General features: G+C 46.3%; 1 protein-coding gene across 1 annotated transcript in view; it reads left to right on the top strand.

Moving 5' to 3' along the window:
• Positions 1–19,113, top strand: part of Pkd1l1 (polycystin 1 like 1, transient receptor potential channel interacting) — a 113,447-nt gene that overhangs the window by 25,464 nt on the left and 68,870 nt on the right. The window contains exons 13-21 of the mRNA XM_090332985.1: positions 1,547–1,728; positions 3,442–3,663; positions 6,231–6,391; positions 10,466–10,807; positions 11,731–11,790; positions 14,258–14,434; positions 15,662–15,739; positions 17,615–17,757; positions 18,520–18,640. Of these exons, the coding sequence (XP_090189111.1) occupies positions 1,547–1,728; positions 3,442–3,663; positions 6,231–6,391; positions 10,466–10,807; positions 11,731–11,790; positions 14,258–14,434; positions 15,662–15,739; positions 17,615–17,757; positions 18,520–18,640 (1,486 nt within the window). The remainder of the gene's footprint in view (positions 1–1,546; positions 1,729–3,441; positions 3,664–6,230; positions 6,392–10,465; positions 10,808–11,730; positions 11,791–14,257; positions 14,435–15,661; positions 15,740–17,614; positions 17,758–18,519; positions 18,641–19,113) is intronic.

The raw sequence follows: 19,113 nt of genomic DNA, 5'->3' as shown, positions 1-19,113 counted from the left end.
GTAGTAGAGCACCTGCTTAGCCCTAAATACCAAAGTGGGAACAATTATAGGGAAATGTCAAAGAAAATCTGTAACACCAGATGAGTGAAAGGATGGTCAGGCTACTCTTCCTTGCCTCAATGAAAACTGAGTGCCTGCTCTGTCCTGAGTGCAGACAAGGGCGGCACAGACAAACTGAGATGCTTCACGTTCACATACACAGCCTATAGAGGAGAGAGATGGAGAGCAAATGTAATGGAAGAAGTGATTCACATTTAAGCAATGACAGGAAGCTCTGAGGGAGGAGTGGCCTGGAGCATAAGGTCAAGTGCAATGCATGGCAGAAAGTGGGCTGGATCAGCCTCAGTGGGGACTTCTCACAATAACAGAAGTCCTGGGCAGATTGACAGCCATCCAGCAGTGGGTAGTGGCTGAGGATGGAGCTGTGTGGAATCTCAGGGGAGCGAGGGAGTGGAAGTAGGAGCCGTGAGCACCCCCCCTACCCAATTTGGCAGAGAGAAATACGGAGAGAGAGAGGGGATGGCAGGAAGATGGGAGGAAGGAAAAAAGGACTCAAAATAAATAAATAAAAGAGAGATGGAATCCAGGGAGCAGCCATCAGAGAGCCACATGCATCTGTGAAGGAACTGGGCCAGAGCTGAGACCCAGGGGAAAATAGCAGTTAGAATGCATGTTTTCTGGTGGAATGACACTTTATGACAAACACTTGGGTGGTCTTTGTGTTTGAACCCAGGACCTTGCCCTTGCCAGGCTCTACCCATTGGATCAAGTCTTGTAAAATGCTTCATAATTACTATTTGTTTTAAGCCTGGCATTGGTGGCTCATACTTATAATCCCAGCTATGCAATAGTTTGAGACCTAGGGGGTTGTGAGACTCTTATCTCCAATTTACCAGTAAAAATACTGGACTGGAGGTGTGAGTCAAGCAGTAGAGTGGCAACTATTCTTTCTTGTTGTAATTTACCATTTGGTTTTGGTTTTATGTTGGTGCTGAGGCTTGAGCTCAGGACTTCATACTCCCATTTTGGCTTTTTATGCTCAAGGTTGGCACTCTACCATTCAAGCCACATGTCCACTTCCAGCTTTTACTGGTTAATTGCAGATGATATGTTTCATGGACTTTCCTGCCCGGGGTGGCTTTGAACTGAGATCTTCAGATCTCAGCCTCCTGAGTTGGTAGGATTATAGGTGTGACTTTCCAGTGCCTGGTTCATGAACACTTCTTAACTACTATTGTATGTTTTGTTGTTAGAAAGAAGCTCAAAGGAAAGAAAGGCAAACACATGTCAGCACCACAGACAGTTTTTAAGAGGGGAGGTTTGAAAGCTAAGTATACATAGGTGCCATTGTCATCTGTGGGAACACCTAGACGATTTTGTGCATCGTTTTGTTTGAACTCCCATTGATCCTGGCCCTGTCTCTGCTGGCCGCACATTAGGTGGTTTATTTAGACAGCTGTGACAGGTTTCGTGGGGATGGTCATTGATGTGTGGGTTTCCTCTACGTGTCTCATGTGTGGGTCACTCCACGTCTATGGCTTCACAGGTGCAGATCAAGGGCAGTGTGGTATACAGCAACTACTGCGTGGCTGTGGAGGTGCGATCTAGGGCACCTGTCAGCGTGATCTCAGCGGGTACACACCTCTTTGTCCCCAGGGTCACCACAGTCCCAATTGTCCTCAGTGGATCCCGGTCCTATGACCCCGACGACCCACACGCCATTCTCAGGTGAGGCCATAGAAGTGTGACTCTCAAGCCGGGTGCAGTGTCTTACATCTGTAATCCTAGCTACTCAGGAGGCTGAGTTCTGAGGATAGCAGTTCAAAACCAGTCCAGGCATTAAAGAACACGAGTCTCTTATCTCCAGTTAACCACTAGAAAACTGGAAGTGGCTCTGTGATTCAAGGGGTAGGGTAATACTGGCTTAGGGACGTAGGTTACGTGTTCTCTGCCTGAGATGCCTGCTTGGTTTGTGGTAGGCATACGACCCAGGGCTCCTTTCTCACTGCTGGAGACTTGGCCCTGGGCAAGGCCTCTTCCCATCCCCAGGATCTGCTCAGTTTTCTATCTGACTGGGATCCTTGCCAGGGTCCCACAGCCCCTTCTCCACCTCAGGAGACTCACCAGTCAGCTCAGGGGACTTCACTCACAGCCTCAGCCAGATCACTGTGGCTCTGCACTGTGCATCTCTCTGGACCCTTTCCTGTGTCTCCAAACATCTCTGCTCCACAACTCGATTCTTCAATTTTCCCAGCTCTGACTAGGGATTGCCTTGGTGATTTCACTAGCTCAGGGGAGACCCTCAGCATCATCTTGGATTCTGTCTTTCTCTGTGTCTCTCTGTCTCTCTGTCCTTGTTTCACTCTATGTGTCTCTCTTACTCTGTCTCTCTGTCTCTGTGTGTCTCTCTTTGTCTTCCTCTCTCTCTTCTGTGTTCTGACAGCCTCTCTGTCTCTCTCTCTCTGTCTCTCTCTCTGTCTCTCTCTCTGTCTGTCTCTGTCTCTGTCTGTCTGTCTGTCTCTCTCTCTCTCTCTCTCTCTCTCTCTCTCTCTCTCTCTCTCTCTCTCTCTCTCTCTCTCTCTCTCTCTCTCTCTCTTCCCCCCACTGTTGCTCTCATCCTCTGTCTGTCTGTGCCCTTCTTTGTGTTCTGTGTCTTACTAGGTCTCTGTCTGTGTCCCTCTATGTGTCTCTATCTCTCTATGTATCTCTGCATCTCTCTGTGTCTCTCTGTTTCTCTGTGCCTCTCTCTGTGTCTCTGTGTTCTGCATCTTGTTCTGTGTGTCTTTGTGTCTCTCTGTCTCCCTCTATATATGTCTCTTCTATGTTCTGACACTCTCACTCTCTCTTGCTCTCTGGTTCTCTGTCTCTCTCTGTATTCTCTCTGTCCCTCTCTATGTCTCTGCCTGTCTGTCTGCCTATCTTTCTGTCTGTCTCTTTTTCTACCGTCTCTTCAGGCTTCCCTTAGTCCCAGCTCTACACATCTCCCCTCCCCTGCCTTGCCTTGTCTGAGCTTCAGCACTTTGGCTCATGTCTATGATGGCTTCTGCTCAGAAACATCCATTCCTCTATCCTCTCCATGGCCTGTTCTCCAAGGCAGAGAGAGGATGGAGTCTTCTAAAACAGGCCAAAGCCTTCCTTCATTGGGCTGACCTCCAGCAGTGAGGTGAGAGAGAGAGAAGAGAGTGAGAGAGATTGTGTTTTCTAACGTGGCAGAGGTGTGAGCAGGCAGGGTCACCACATGCAGTGAGGGAGAGGAGCAGTTCTCTCTCCACAAGGTGGAGTCCTGGAAGCCAGGCAAGGGAGCCAGCCTGAGATCCATCTATCCCTACCTTGCTTGCTGATATTACAAAATATGGGGGCATCATCTCTTCCCCACCCACATATCCCCATTTCGTACAGTGGTGCCTGACCCCTGCTCCCCTTCAATGGCCTCTCTGACAGGTATCTCTGGGTGTGCACCGTCGCCAACTCACCTGGATGGCCCTGCTTTGACAACGTCACACCCCACCAACTGGACGCCAGAGCTCCCACTGTTTCCTTCCCGGCCAGGTGGCTCAATGGATTCTGTGATCAGTTCCTCGTGACTCTGACCGTCTCCAGCGGTGACCGGAACTCTTCAGAGGCCCAGGTGTTCCTGTCTACCCGTGCCGACCCTGCCTTCAGGTACCCCTGCTCTGGTCCAGGCACTGAGCACTAAAGCGATGATGTCCACCAAGAACATTTCCATGTCAGGTCTCCGCAGCCTGACTGCTAATGAAAAGGGAGGATGGAGTCTGGGCTCTGTTCTAGGCTGAGCCTTGGGCAGCTTCCCCGCCAAGAGGGGCTCTGAGTGTATGGGACCTCAGGAAGACTGCTTCTGCAGGAGCACCTGTCCTCAAGAGAGGAGACTGTTTTAGAGCTACAGTCCAACAATGGAGGCCTCAGAGGCTTGGGATCCTTTGAACTTTGCAGGGCTAACAGGACACCAGAGTGGAGCAGGTGTGACCTGAGACCATCCAGGGACAAAGAAATGCTGTGACAAATCCCACAAGTCCCCAGCACCATGGCCAGCATAGCACCCACAAGCCTGGTGTAGCCCTAGGAACTCAACACAGTACCAGGACTGAGCCAGGAAAGCCAGGGAAGATGAGACTGCAGGGGCTTCCGGTTTCCTCTGTCTAGGGGGTTGAGTCACTAAGCAACTGTGCAAGAGATACAGGCCAGGGCCCACCATTCTTTAGGGGTGGCACAGAATTGTTACCACACTACTCAGAATGACACAATTTGGTGTGTGTGCGTGTGTGCCAGTTGGTCCCGGGACTTAAAATCAGAACCTGGGTGCTGTCCCTAAGCTTCTTTGCTCAAGGTGAGTGCTCTACCACTTGAGCCACAGTGCCATTTCTGGCTTCTTCAGTGCATAATTGTTGAGATGAGTCACGCCCTTTCCTGCCCAGGCTGACTGTGATCCTCAGACCTCAGCCGTCTGTACAGCTGGGTTGACAGGTGTGAGCCACGGGCGCCCCAAGAATGGCACCATTTAAAACTTACGAATGCTCCACCTAACTATTTTAGACTTGGTTGACCAGGCATAACTGAAATTGCAGGAAGTGAAGTCATGAGCCAGGGAGACGATGGCATGCATGTCCACACACAAGCACACGGAGGTGGGCAGCGTGCTTGTAGAATTCCATTGTATATAGGTACCACATTTTGGATCCATTCATCTGTACTGGGGTATCTGCATTGTTTCCACCGCTTGGCTGTTGTGAATAGTGCAGAGATGAGCATGGCTGTGCAGGTGTCCTTATCATATCCTGGGTTATGATGTTCAGGGTACATGCCTAGGAGTGTTATGACTGGGTTGGAGGGAAGGTCTATGTTTAGTTTATTGAGAAACCTCCAGACTGCTTTCCAGAGTGGTTGTATTAGTTTACATTCCCACTAGCAATGCAGTAGGTTGGAACCTAATTCTTGATGTTAAAAAAAAAAAGGAAAACATCAAGTGGTTGAGTGCTATCCTTAAGCTGAAGAGCTCAGGCCCAGAGTTCAAGCCCCACCACTGAAAAACAAAAAAGGCTCATTGAAGTAGAGTCCAAGAAAGTTTATTGATTGAAGGAAAGATAGCTAGCACACAATCCAGACACAGCTATGGACATGACTGCCAACAGAATGGATCTGCTCAAATTCGCTCTGGAACAAGTGTTCCCCTTTGTTCTCACAGCTGGCACATTTAATCGTGCTTGCTGTTATACTTTTATCAATTGGGCTCTGAGATTTTAAGACTGGCCTGCTCACTACAACCGTTAGTCACAATCTGTCGGCAAACCTTCAAAGAAAAGAAGGAATATGCCATATGCTCCCTTCAAGATGGGAGTTCACCCTTGAGATAAGGGGAAACCTTTCAACACAATTTGTGCCAAGAGGAGCCATTTTCCCAAGTGTTTGTATGAATAAGCATGTCTTTCTTTTAGGTAGCCTTGTTCAGTTTCCAGAGCACACTCATTATTTTGGGCAAATAGACAAGGTCAGAAGGCAAGGTCAGGAGGAGAGAGCTGCTGTTTTTCTTCTTTCTTTTTTATCTTTTCTTGTCTCCTTCGTTCTTTTCCTCCTTCATTTCCTCCCTTCCTATTAATACTATAGCTTATGAGGGAATAGAAAGCTTTAAGCAAAGAATTAGTATTTCTGTGTTTCTAAAATAGGTGCTCGTGAATACAGTAGTTGTTCTGATTTCCTGGCTGCCTTTTTCCATCTCTCACTTTCCTGGATCTCTCCTGCCCCCAGGTCTTTGGTTTATGTGGGTTGTGGATACTTAGGGGCAGCCCACTGTGCCCCCATCCAGGGAGGAAGCAAAGCTAAGGAAGATGACAGTAGCAAAGGTTGTTGGCTTGGAAGGGTCGAGGTGAGGGTTGCAATGCAGAGATGAGGTGATGAGAAGATGAGCAGGGGAGGGGACAGCTCAGAGGTGGACTCCTCTATGTATAGAAAGCTCAGGGCCAGGGTGAACAGGGCCCATTGCCTTGTGACTGGAAGGAAGTTAGATGGTATTTCTGAACTGGGTCATGTGCTTGTGTGCACCTTCTGTGTTGTGTCCCATGGGACGTCATGGCTCATCACAGAGGCCATAACACCCCCCATTCCTCCCTCCCCACATCAAGCCAACATGGGCGATTCGGGCTTGAACAACCTGAATAAAGTATGGCCAAAGAAGCCTCTGTTTTCTGAAGCCATCAGACTGTTTCTGTGTGCTTCAGATTCATCCATCTCTTCTGGGTAAACTTTAAAGATGTTCATGTCAACTGGAACGAAGAACTTCTTCTCCAAGCTGTGTGTGAACACTGCGAAGATATCCACGATCTCTCTTACTCCTGGGATCTCTTCTTAGTCAATGCAACAGAAAAGAGTAGGATGGAAGGTAAAAATGATGCCTTTTCTTGTTTTGTGGATAGAGGAACAGACTTGGGGTTATTCTGAGATTGCTAAGGTGTGGACTTGTCTGACCTGTCCCATTAGCCCTGAGAATCCTCAGCACCTCTCCGTTCTGCCCTTCTGCTGGCCCAGGTGAGGGTGAGCAAGAGGGAGGGAGCCTCCTCAGGGAGGAGGGCCTGATGGTCTAAAGCCATGCTAGGCTTTTGGAAAAGACCACAGTATGTGATGTAACTCAGTGTAGTGAGGGCCATGTCTGCAAAACTATGAAGTATGTCTTTTGTCCTTTCCTGGCATGCAATGTTTAAATCTTTGCATCTTCAAAAGTAATCTCTTAGGGCTGGTGGCTCATACCTGTAATCCTAGTTGCTCAGGAAACCAAGATCTGAGGAGTATGGTTCAAACTTGTCTGGGGTAGGCAAATACAAGACTCCTTTCTCCACTTATCCACCAAAAAGCCTGAAGTAGATGTGTGGCTCAAGTCAGAGCACCAGTGAAAAAAACAAAGAAGAGAGCAATTCCTGAGTTCAAGTACCAGTTTTGATAGAAAAAATAAGTTATCTCTTCCTGTATGCAAATGAGCTGAATGACAAAGATAGAGTTGGAATTAGAGAGTGGTCTTTCAGCCCCACCCCCAACCTCCTAATAGAGGGGAAGGCTGATTAATGATTTAATCAATTATTCCTAAGTAAGGAGGCCACCATAAAATTCCCCCCCCCCAACCTGGGTTTCTAGACTGTTCCAGTAGCTGAACACATGGAGGTTCCTGGAAGATGGAGCCTCAGAGAAGGCCTGGCAGCTCCTTGTCCTTCCCTCACTCCTCACCCTATGCATCTGCCATCTGTATCCTTGTGATACCCTTTGTAACAGATGAGTAAACATAATTGTTTCATCAAGTTCCCGGAACTGCTCTAGCAAATTAAGATGCTCCCTTGACGAGAGCATTGTGGGAACCCCAGCAAAACCATTCGGGGCATCTGAAATGGGGGCAAATCCTCAACCTGTGTCTGCCTGCAGGTAGACGGTGTGAGAACTGAACTGATCAAGGACATCTGCTGGTGGGGGTGCAGGCTTGCTTGCATGCTTGCTTGCAGATGGGAAGAAATGGCACTTTGAGAGAATCCTGGAAGTGATCTGTGTCATTAGAATCAAGTAGGGAGAATGGAATCTGTCTTCTGGACAGACCCCCAAGGTCTCCATCCTTTGGAGTGGCTATCCAGGTGATGGCCTACCTGTGTTCCTCATTGCAGGAAACTGCCTGCAGCTGGTGACTCCAAGGTTCTATGTGCTGGGGTGAAACATGGGATTCTCACTGGTTAATCTCCAAGGCAAGTTGAGACACACTAAGAGAGGGAACAAAACGTGGATTCAAACTCAAATGAGGGTGACCACCTGGGAGGAATACAGTCAGTCCACATTGTCCAGCAAAATGGCATCGGAATGGGTCTGGGCACTCGTAGACACAACAAAAGAACAAGAGAGCTTTGCTGCAAGCTGGTAACAAGTGCAATGTCTGATAAGCATAGCCCACCTCATGGGTAGGACACTGCTGATACAATGGTATCCAATTCAGAACTGGAATGAGCAGGAAGGGCTGTTGCCAGGATTGTTTTATTTATTTATTTATTTATTTTAACATTATCTTTAAGTAAAAGCTACTCAGGAGTCTGAGATCTGAGGATTGAGGTTCAAAGCCAGCCTAGGCACAAAAGTCTGTGAGACTCTTGTCTCCAATTACCCACCAGAAAACTGGAAGTGGCACTGTGACTCAAGGAGTAGAGTGCTAGCCTTGACCTGAAGAGCTCAGGGATAGTGCCCAGACCCAGAGTTCAAGTCCCATGACTGACAAAAAAAATATTATCTTTAAGTAGTTGTACAAGAGGGTTTAATGCAACCTGTCTTTTTATGACTATAATACATCTTGATCACTGTCTCCCCTTCCTTCTTCCTCACCCATTTCTCCCAACCCACCAATCTCCTCAAGTTATCTGATTCAGTTTTCACACAGGGTCATTGACTATTATGCTTTCCCACCCTTTCTTTCTCCATTGTCTACCCCACACCCGTTCTTTTCCACTTCAGACTACACATGGTTCAGCTTTCTGGTATTCACTTTACTAGAGTCAATTTATTTGTTCATATAGGCATGTCACTCCATATATGTTTTCATGTATATTTATGATTCAGATATAATTTCCATATAAGAGATAAAACATGTGCTCTGAGCCTGATTTACTTCACTTAGATTTTCCCAGGTTCTTAAAAATGACATAAAATTATTCTTTCTGATGGATGAGTAAAATTCATATGTGTGTTATATGTATGGATATCATATTGTTTTCTTGTCAGGGGCAGGATTATTTATTCTCTCCTTGGTGTCCTGGTCTGCTGAGACCTGCCACCCTGGGCCAGAATGACCTTGGGGTCTATGGATCTCATATTTGCCTAGACTAGGCATTTGGGGACCTTGTTCTTGTCCCCATTTTTGTTCCTTTCTCCTACAGCATCACAAGGTAGTATTGCAGCTAAAGAGAATGACTGTTTCAGTGCTTCTAGTTGCTGTGAGCACTTAGGGGTAAACCAGGAAGGAAATGGACTCCTGCTCCCTGCGCCCTCACCCCCTGGTAGAGACTGTGCTCAGGGAAGTGGCTCTGGTGGTTGGTGAACAGAGTGGTTTTGTCTCTATGCCAGGCAGTGATCTCCTACACCACAGCACATGCCAGCCCTGCTGGTCACCTGCCATGTCTTTTCAACCCATTCAGTGGGGCTGCAGGAAGATCCCTGAGTAGATTTTTTAAAAATATTTTTATTGTAATTAATAGAAGGGTTACATTATATTTGCCAGATAGAAGGCACATTAATTCATGTACATTGATACCCTTTCTCATGTCTTGGTCCCCATTTCTCTCCCCCCACCCCCACCCCTCATCTTGTTTTCCCCCTTCCCTATCCAATACAAATATATCCAATATATCAGATAACAGTGACATACTGTAACAATATGAGATAATCAAGGGATAGCAAAAGAGATGAGAGATAACATAGTACGTTAAGGACAACAATCACTCATTATATGACTTTTGTTTCCATATTCTAGAGGTCCTTTCATTTAGTGTCATGCTATATGGCCTTATGTATCTAGGTTTTGCTCTATTGCAAATCTCTGCTTTTTTTTTTTTTTTTTTTTTTTTTGCCAGTCCGGCCTTAAGTTCAGGGCCTGAACACTGTCTTGGATTTTTCTCAAGGCTAGAGCTCTACCACTTGAGCCTCAGCACCACTTCTGGCTTTTTCTAAGTATGTGGTACCAAGGAATCGAACCCGGATCTTCATGCATGCTAGGCAAGCACTCTACCACTAGGCCAAACTCCCAGCCCCCCCTGAGTAGATCTTTGAGCGCAGCTGGCTTCAGTAGCTAGGAGACACAGATGCCAAGGCAATTGCATCCTTTATTCAGGAGACACATCCCCAAATTCTTGTTACTAGATTAACATTTCCCAGATCAGATCCAAAGCTGTATGGGCTGGAGAATCTTGTAGAGGAAACACATCCCCTGGTTAAGTTTCAGCAAGGCCAATGATTGCCAAGGTGGATGGGTCTCAAAGCAATAGCTCATAGTACTAGCAATCCTTTAGGTGCTCACAGCTTTTGTTATTGATTTGCTATAGATCCTTTGTCATAAATTTTAACAACTTTTTAGAAGTATTGTAGTAGATTTCTACCATCAGATAGAAGAGTAAAACCTGGAGAAATGTATTATTGCTCCAAATTGTTTCTAGAATATACCAGAGTCACCCATGCTTGGGTACAGAGACCCTCCAAGGCCTCGCTGGTGTGTGTATGGAGCCTGGGAAAGCGAATTCCAGAGGGAAGAGCTGAGACTTCCTGTCCCCACACATTCATGTGGTGTTTGGTATGGACCTCCACACCACCAGGTGGTGATCACACCCCTTTATGGCCTAAATCTCATCTGGTTTGTTTCAAGCCAATGTGCTCTTTCCATCTGTCTACTTTTGAAAATAGGTGATTGATCCAGAATTTTAACACTGCGCTGTCTTTGTCTAAGTTCGTTTTTGCAGCACTGTGGGGCTGCTAGGCGCCTCAGCCCTTGAGGGTGTTTTGAAGTCATCAGAGTCCAATCTACTAACAGCAGAGCCACACGTGACAGATGGTGATGGAAGACCCACACTGTCCTCGCGAGGGCCTTCACTCTCCACCCTGGTCCCATCAATTATTTCTGTTGTGGACAGCATGTCTGTGGAGCCCACAAGAGATGGCCAGTATATTCCTGCTCCTGGTGATACCATGGCCCCAGGGGAATCTCCTGAGGATGGGCTGCAGAGTCCAGAGTCAGGGTCCCTGGCTGAGGAAAGCTGGTCCCCACCTAGCTCCTCCCCTGCCCTGGACGGTAAGTGTCACCACCCATACACACGGTCCTCATAGCTCATCACCAGGGAGGCCTCAGAAGGAGAAAGTCTGGTGGGTCAGATTTGAACTCTCATCCACCTTAGAGAAACCTGGTTTCATACTTTACATTTGCTAATTGTGATTTAAAATGAAATATGGTCGAGCCTGGCACTGGTAGGCAGCTCACACCTGTCATCCTAACTACTCAGGAGGCAGAGATCCAAGGATCTCAAATTAAAGCCAGTCTGGGCAGAAGTCTGGAATTGTTTGTTATCTCCAATTAATCTGCAAAAAAATCTGGAAGTAAGCCAATTTGCGGTAGCTCACGCATGTTATCCTAGCTACTCAGGAGGTTGAGATCTGTAGATCAAGGTTCAAAGCCAGCCTGGGCACTAAAAAGTCTGTGAGACTCTTATCTCCAATTAACCACGGAAAACCGGAAATGGCACTGTGGCTCAAGGGGTAGGAGGGTATCCTTGATCTGAAAAGCTCAGGGACAACACCTAGGATCAGAGTTCAAGTCCCATGACTGACAAAAAATCTGGAAGTAAGGGGTGTAAGTCAATTGGTAAAGCACCAGCCTTGAGCGAAAACACCAAGCAAGATGCTGGAAGCTGATGGGTCATGCCTATAAATTGTAGTAACTAAGGAGACCCAGAGATCTGAACATCAACGTTCAAAACCAGCCCAGGCAAGAAAGTCCATGGGACTCCTTCCCCCAATTAAACACTAAAAAGACAGAAGTGAAGCTGTAGCTCCAACAGTAGAGCATGAGTCTTGAGCACAAAAGGTAAGGGACAGTGCCCAGGCCCTGAGTTCAAGCCCCAGGAACAGCACCAAAAAATAGAAAGCCAAACAAGAGCATGAGACCCAGAGGTGAAGATTTTTTTTAAGGAAACATTATTATTCTGTTTTCTCATACAGATTTTGAAGCTTATTACAGTGACATCCAAGAAGCAGTGCCCTCCAGGGGGAGACAGCCAGGTAACTTGCCCCTGTTATTGCCCTCTCAGCCAGGAGCCCGCTGTCTCATCTATCCCCACATCACCATGCTTCTCCCTCCTACCAAGGCCACTGGGGCTCACTAGAGTTTAAGGGTGACAGGCTGGTCAGACTCTCCCTTCTGAATCTCTGAATTATGTCCATATGAGATGGACGTAGGCTTCCCAAACCCTATTGGACAGTCCATCTACTTGTGCCACTGTTCTTACTTCTACCTGTTTGAAGCAGGTGGCATCCAGTCTAATCCTGTTCACCTGTCCCTTTAAGGAAAGCTCCTATGGCTAGCTTACACACCGGTGTTTCCAGAACGGCCTCAATGTCCAGTGTATCAGCATATAGCGAGTCCATTGTTAGAGGAATAGAGGATCAGGGGATGATTAGTTGGTTCATCAAGTAAACAGGAGTGATTGATGTGTAGAGGATAGATGGGCAATGAGTGAACGATGGCTCTGTCTGTCTAGTGAGGAGGTAGATGGGCAGAGTAGATGAGCAACTGATTTGTGTGGGGTAAATAGACCAGTGGGTGAATGTGTCACTCTTCTGATGCATTGCAGTATTTTCTTTCTTTCTTTCTTTCTTTCTTTCTTTCTTTCTTTCTTTCTTTCTTTTCTTTCTCTCTCTCTCTCTCTCTCTCTCTCTCTCTCTCTCTCTCTCTCTCTCTCTCTCTCTCTCTCTCTCTCTCTCTCTCTCTCTTGTCAGTTATGGGGGGCTTGAACTCTGTACCTGGGTGCTGTCCCTGAGCTCATCAGCTCAAGGCTATCACTCTACCATTTTGAGCCACAGGACCACTGCTGGTTTTCTGGTGGTTAATTGGAGATAAGCATCTTACAGACTTTCATGCTCAGGCTTTGAACCATGATCCTCAGATCTCAGCCTCCTGAGAGGCTCAGCATGAGCCACCTGGCTAGACTGCATTTTTTGTTTTGTTTTTGATGATCCTGTTCAACTGCCTCTAACTTTATGGCTTCTTCAGCCCTCCCAGTGCCCCTTCCTGTGTGATGAGGCAGAGGAGAAACTCAGAAAAGCAGAGTGTATTATCCTCCCAGATTGTGGCCCTCCAGATAGGGTCTGGAAGGGATGCCTGGGAATGGTCAGGAGGCAGAAGACAGGAGGGAGGGCGAGCTGGGCCTGGCCTTAGTGGGCTTTCTGAGGACTGGGTGAATAAGCCTGCAGGTGGATCCGAACTTGCTCATAGGTATGATTTCAGTGGGCTCAACCAGGATAGAGACTGTGGCTGTGGTGCTGGCAGTTTGCATTTCCAAGATCCATTTGGGTTTCTGTTTGGTTTGGGATTTCAAAAGCTCATAACATACAGAATATGTTAGAAGTTTTATAGTTTATTTATGTTTACATTCATGGTGTTTCCTTAATACTACTGAGCAGATGAAGAGGGATGTATTGATACCATGAGAGAGTTATTCTAGTCCCCAAACAGGGGCTTATCTTAGTATTATATCTTGTTTCAATGACCATTATTCAAACTCTTAAATTGGTCTTCTTTTTTGTGTGAATATGTGCAAGTGCTGGGACTTGAGTTCAGGGCCTTTCTTGAATGTCTTTTTTCACTCACGGCTCATCCTCTACCACTTGAACCATACCTCTAGCTTACATTGTTCTTCTTACCTTAGCACCATCAAGCATTCACTCTTCCCTGGTCTACATGGTAGCCCCCATCTCCCTATTTACTCATGTTGCCTGTAATCACTCCCCTACAGCCACATGATACTTTCCTGTCACAAATGAGACTGTCCCTTCTCCCAGTCTTCCCTCTAGCAGCAGCTTCCCACCATAAGCAGGATAAAGGCTTCACGATCCCTCCCCATACCAAATGATTCTGTGGGGTTTTGGTTGTTGTTATTCAACCCGGAAATTTCTTTCTCCAGATCTTTCCAGAGCTCATTCTCATCTCTGTCCTGAAGCTTCTTCGTAGGCAGGGCTTTGCTGCTCATCCCTACTATCGGGGCTTTCTCTGTTTTATTTTCCCCCCATTATTTACCATTACCTGACTTTGCTTGTTCCCTTGTTTGTTTGTTGAACTCCCTCCCTATGACATTATAGGCTGCAAGGATTGAGTTGATCGGATTCACAATGTCTCCAGTCCCTAGACCCAATGTTAAGCCATAAAAAGTATTTATCAACTAATCAACAGAAGAAAGGAACACGGAATTGGCTGACAAATTATATGATAATGTATTGACTCTGTTGAGTTGATAAAGTCATTATTTGAGCTATGAAGTATCCAGCAATAGTGATCACCATCCACATTGAATGGGGCTGGGGTACAGAAAAAGCTGGAAATGATGCTTGGCTCAAGTGGTAGAACGCTAGCCTTGAGAAAGCTCAAGGACAGTGCCCAGTCCCTGAGTTAAAGCCCCAGGACTGGCAAAAAAAAAAAAGAAAGAAACTCATTCATGCTTCAGGAAGATTGTGACTTGGTTTATCTTCTCAGGGAATAATACCAGCTCTGCTGGATCAGGACCAGGTGCCCACATGGAGGAGAGCCCCTATGATGGGGACAATCTGCTGGGTCCCTTCCTCTCCCCAGACAGAGCAGAGCCAGTTCTCATGACTGACTGGCGCAAGGCCCAGATCAGCCCAGCTGCCTTTCAAGGCTACACAGCATCAGGTAGGAGCTTGCGCTAGGTATCCTGCAGTTCACAGCTGTTCCAAAGGAGCCTGGATGTTGATCCTCCTTTCCTTCAGAAACTTCCATTTCAGCAGCACATAGATAGTTGGAGCCATCGTATCTCTTCTTGCATTTTTCCCTCTGGGGACAACTGTTTTACTCATTTTTGATGTCCCAGGAGACCCGATCTCTTGGCCAGCATGCCTGCCTAGAAACCAGCCCATTCAGGGTCCCTCATCTAGATGGCCTCTCATTGCGCAGATGAACCACTCACATGAGTGACACCTGCTCTGAAGCTTGAGTTTCTAACCAGTGTTCTCAGGCAGGGCCTGCAGATCGCATCCTCTCAGTTGAGTTGCTGTGGTTAGCTCACCACTGTTCGGGATTTCATAACGAGGTGATTTCCTCCCCAGTCCTCGAGATATTTTGGTAGGCACTGTTTTAAAGTGATAATGTTTAAAAGTTATCCCTATGTATGTTGGCTCTCGCATTTTGGAATTCTCCCGATTTCAAGGAAAGCAGAACAGGACCAGCCTTTCCTGAGAGGTAATCTTGCTCTTAGAGGAAGCAACTATGGTCAGATTAAGCATTTTATAATAGCCAGCATTCCAAAAATGTTTGCAAATTGTTTCAGCATATCTGGATCATACTTTATAGTTAAATTGACGAACAGCAAAACTAAACATGGGGTCTACTATAGGCAGACAAAATAAGATCATGGGCTGGGAGTCTGGCCTAGTGGTAGAGTGCTTGCCTAGCATGCATGAAGACCCGGGTTCAATTCCTTGGTACAACATATATAGAAAATAAAAGTCGGAAGTGGTGCTGTGGCTCAAGTGATAAAGCACTAGCCTTGAGGAAAGATCAAGGACAATGCTCAGGCCCTGAGTTCAAGCATCAGGACTGGCAAATCAATCAATCAATAAATAAAATCATGTAGTGGTCTCTTTTGGGGGCAAATCTGTGTCATTTCTGAGCCTGGTCCACTCTCAAATGTTGCTTCTGTTGAGCTGGGCGGGAGAGGTAGGGGGGCATGGAGAGATGAGATTTCAGCTTTTCAAGGAATATCAGAAATCAACAGACACCAACAATTCAACAGAGGGCCAAGACATAGAACATAGAATTTGGGATGTTTTACCTTGCATCTTCATATTCTGCCTGCCCTTCTACCCTATACCACAACGTCCATAGTCCATTATTTTTAAATGGCCATCCCCTCTTTTATAGGTATCACAGGGTCATCTGTGATAATAAAGCCATACTCACTGCGCAGTGGAGAGATGTACGTTCTACAAGCATCAGTGGGTATGTTACTTGGCCATTTCGGTTTGGTGTTGGGGGATCGTAAGTGTTTGGTCATACCCATATATTTTTCGAGGAAGTGATCATCACTTCTCATTCCAGCAATTTTGTGGTCCCTGACTCTTCCCCATTTCTCCTGCTTACCTTCACTCTCTGTTGCTTGCAATTCGAGGGCATCAGCAGGTCATGGTTATATTACTGTGTTTGATTTTATGGAGTCAAGATGCATGATTAGGAATTAAGTAAAAAGAGCCAGTGCTGGGGCCAGGAGCATGGCCTAGTGGTAGAGTGCTCTCCTAGCATGAATGAAGCCCTGGGTTTGATTCTATGGTATCACATACACAGAAAAAAAAAAGCCTAAAGTGATGCTGTGGCTCAAGCGGTAGACTGCTAGCCTTGAGAAAGCCCAAGGACAGTGCCCAGGCCCTGAGTTCTAGCCCAAGACTGGCAAAAAAAAGAGCCAGTGCCTCTGAAATCTGTCCACATAACAAACTAAAGGCCATTCCTTTGCAAGAGCCATGTTCTTTATTGGAACTGACATCTCTGGAGAGCCTGTCCATAGCCCCAGGTCCAGTTCAGCCTGGCTACCTGAGAGAGGGGAGCTTGAGCTCCACGTGTCCCACCACCCAACTTCCTGTTGCTGTGTCCCCAGAAGCCTTGATCTTCCTGTCACAAAGACCACCCTGTAACCCTGGGGTTCTTTCTTCCACTGTGGTCATCTTGGCCAAATGCCCATTCACATCTCTATGTCCCTTCCTGACCACTGAACTCCAGGACTGACCACTTAAATCATATCTTCTTTGGAAGAGACTTTCCTGGCCATTGTCTTGTGACAGGATCTGTTTTATTGTGATGGGATCTGATCTCTGTGCTTGATCTGAGAATGGATGACTTGGCCCATCCACAGTGTCTGGTCAGACCCTGGCACTAAGCAAGATGACACATAAATCTCCATCTTGTAGCTCATCTCAAGAAAAATACACTAACATTTCAAAACAGTTTATGCATGGGAATCATCATCAGCATAGTGGCTAGCAATAGCAGGAACTAGAAAACAGTAATTATGAGGGGAGGAACAATCATGCAGATTGGGGTGCATCTGCCCAGTGGAATTGCATAATGCTACTCACAACAATAACTGAGATGACTGTTTCCATCAATGTTACTATAGGGTAACACAGAAAATGTGATGATAATGCAACTAATATTCAACTGGCCACCACTGCGAACACCTGTAACCCTAGCTACTCAGGAAGCTGAGATCTGAGATCTGTGAGACTCTTATCTCCAATTAATCACCAGAAAACTGAAAGTGGTACTGTGGCTCAAAGTAGTAGAGAGCTAGTCTTGAGCTGAAGAGCTCAGGGACAGTACCCAAGTCCAGAGTTCAAGCCCCATGATAGAGAGAAAGAGAGAGTGAGAGACCATAAAATTTGATCTGTGTTATAAATTTAACTCATCTGTCCCTGTGCCCTGTGTGTGTGTGTGTGTGTGTGTGTGTATGTGTGTGTGTGTGACAGAGACACTCAGTGAATCTCAACATCTCAACACAGTTGGGTGTGCTGTTGATGATGCATCCTCAGGGTCTTCTTCCCAGAGATTTGGTCTCTGTTAGAGGGATTTTTGTCTGACTGCTGAGTAGGAAATTCATCTGCCTTGTCTACCTTTATTTCGTAGGGTCTAGTAAATGTGTTTTTCCCACATAGTGCTTCTGTTCTCCAGGACTCAGCAAATCTCTAACATATACTCACACCACAGGATACCAAACCAGTGTGGGTATCCCTCTGAGTCAGCAGGAATACTTTCATATCATCAAATTTAATCCTCTGCCACTCTAGTCCTCCATCCTGGCTGAAATCTCCATCTTGTCTTTCATAGCTTCAAAGCATGGCTTACGAGGCAGAGCTCAGCTTTACTTCTCCGTCAACCCAACTCCACAAGACATGGCCTGCCAGGTGCAGCCCCACCATGGCCTTGAGGCTCAGACCATCTTCAGTGTTTTCTGCCTGTCAGGGAAGCCGGTACGTGACAGCCCTTGTTTGTCCTGAAATTGCTCAACATCTGATAGCAGATGATCAGAAGTTGCAGTCAGCTCTACACAGCAAGCAGTAGGCATAGAGGGCTTTGGCCTTCCCATCAGTGAAGGCTGTGGGCTTGCAGTTAGATGTAGAAAGTAGCTAGGGTATGAATATGGCCTTTCTCACCTTAGCAGTGGGGTACAGAGAGCCCCCCCCCATTCAGAGGAAAGGAAGATCTGTTCCCTGGGGTTCCCCTGGGGCATTTGGTCAGTCACACACAGGCTTTGGGGGCATGATGAGGAGGCTCAGCTTTATCCCAGAGCATGTCTCTGACCTGAACTTGACCTCTCTCCTAAGTTGGGCACTGAAGAAGGTCATTGGGATTTGGGGGGATGGGGGGAAGATTTGAGGAGAGGGTGTGCCCAGTGCTCCCTCCTGCAGTCAGGTGACAGGCCAAAGGGGAGCTGCCATATTGAAATCCTGGTACCATTTTCCTTTTCTCCCTGTGGAGGGAGATTTGTAGGAGGGGTCAGACCCTCACTCAAGTCTCAGGGCCTCGTTCCAATAAGTTTTGCTTTTAAACCCTGGGCCTCCGCATCTCCTTTCTCATTCCCAGTGTGTCACCAATATTCACCTTGTTCTTGGTTGCAAACTATGTCCTCAGTGCAAAGAAGGTTGCAGGTGAATATGTAGTGATGACGACAATCATAATGTGTTCAACTACTCTATTTTTTTTTATTTTGCTCCCTATGGATCAAATGATAGGATTTTCACTATGAATTTAGTTACCGGCTAGGAAATGCCTCCAAACATACCCTGTACCGTGGGAGAGATACTCACTATTACTTTGCACTGCCAGCTGGTAAGCCCGTGGATGGTTACAGAGGTAAGTCATAATTGAATGGCAGCCACACTCTATGCGCACTTGCTGTTTTCTCCTAGTTTATGAAAACTAAACATTGTAGCAACTATGTGCCTAGAAATTGAAATTATTTATTCACTTTGAATTTGATGTTTTGTCTTGTTGTTAATCTATCTTTACCATGAAAAAAAATAGCATTAGAATATTGTCCGTAGCTAGGTTTAAATGGAATATAACTGGCATTAAGATGCCAAAATATTTTTGATATTTCTTGTTTACTATTAATATATTCTATCTGGTGAATCTTAAATTTATTATAGATTAAATCAAGTCAAGGTAGCCCCACCCCACCCCCAAAAAAGAAAATGTGGGTAAAAGATGGTTGAGTTGGCAAGTTGTAATGCCGGTGGCTCACGCCTGTAATCCTAGTTATTCAGGAGGCTGAGATTTCAGAACAATTCAAAGCTAATTGAGGCAAGAGAGTCTATGAAAAAAAA

Source organism: Megascapheus bottae, chromosome 5 (assembly GCF_031878675.1).
Source record: "Megascapheus bottae isolate mThoBot1 chromosome 5, mThoBot2.hap1, whole genome shotgun sequence".
NCBI classification, from domain to species: Eukaryota; Metazoa; Chordata; class Mammalia; order Rodentia; family Geomyidae; genus Megascapheus; species Megascapheus bottae.
The sequence above is the reverse complement of the archived record's forward strand: the minus strand, read 5'-3'. Positions and strand labels throughout refer to the sequence as shown.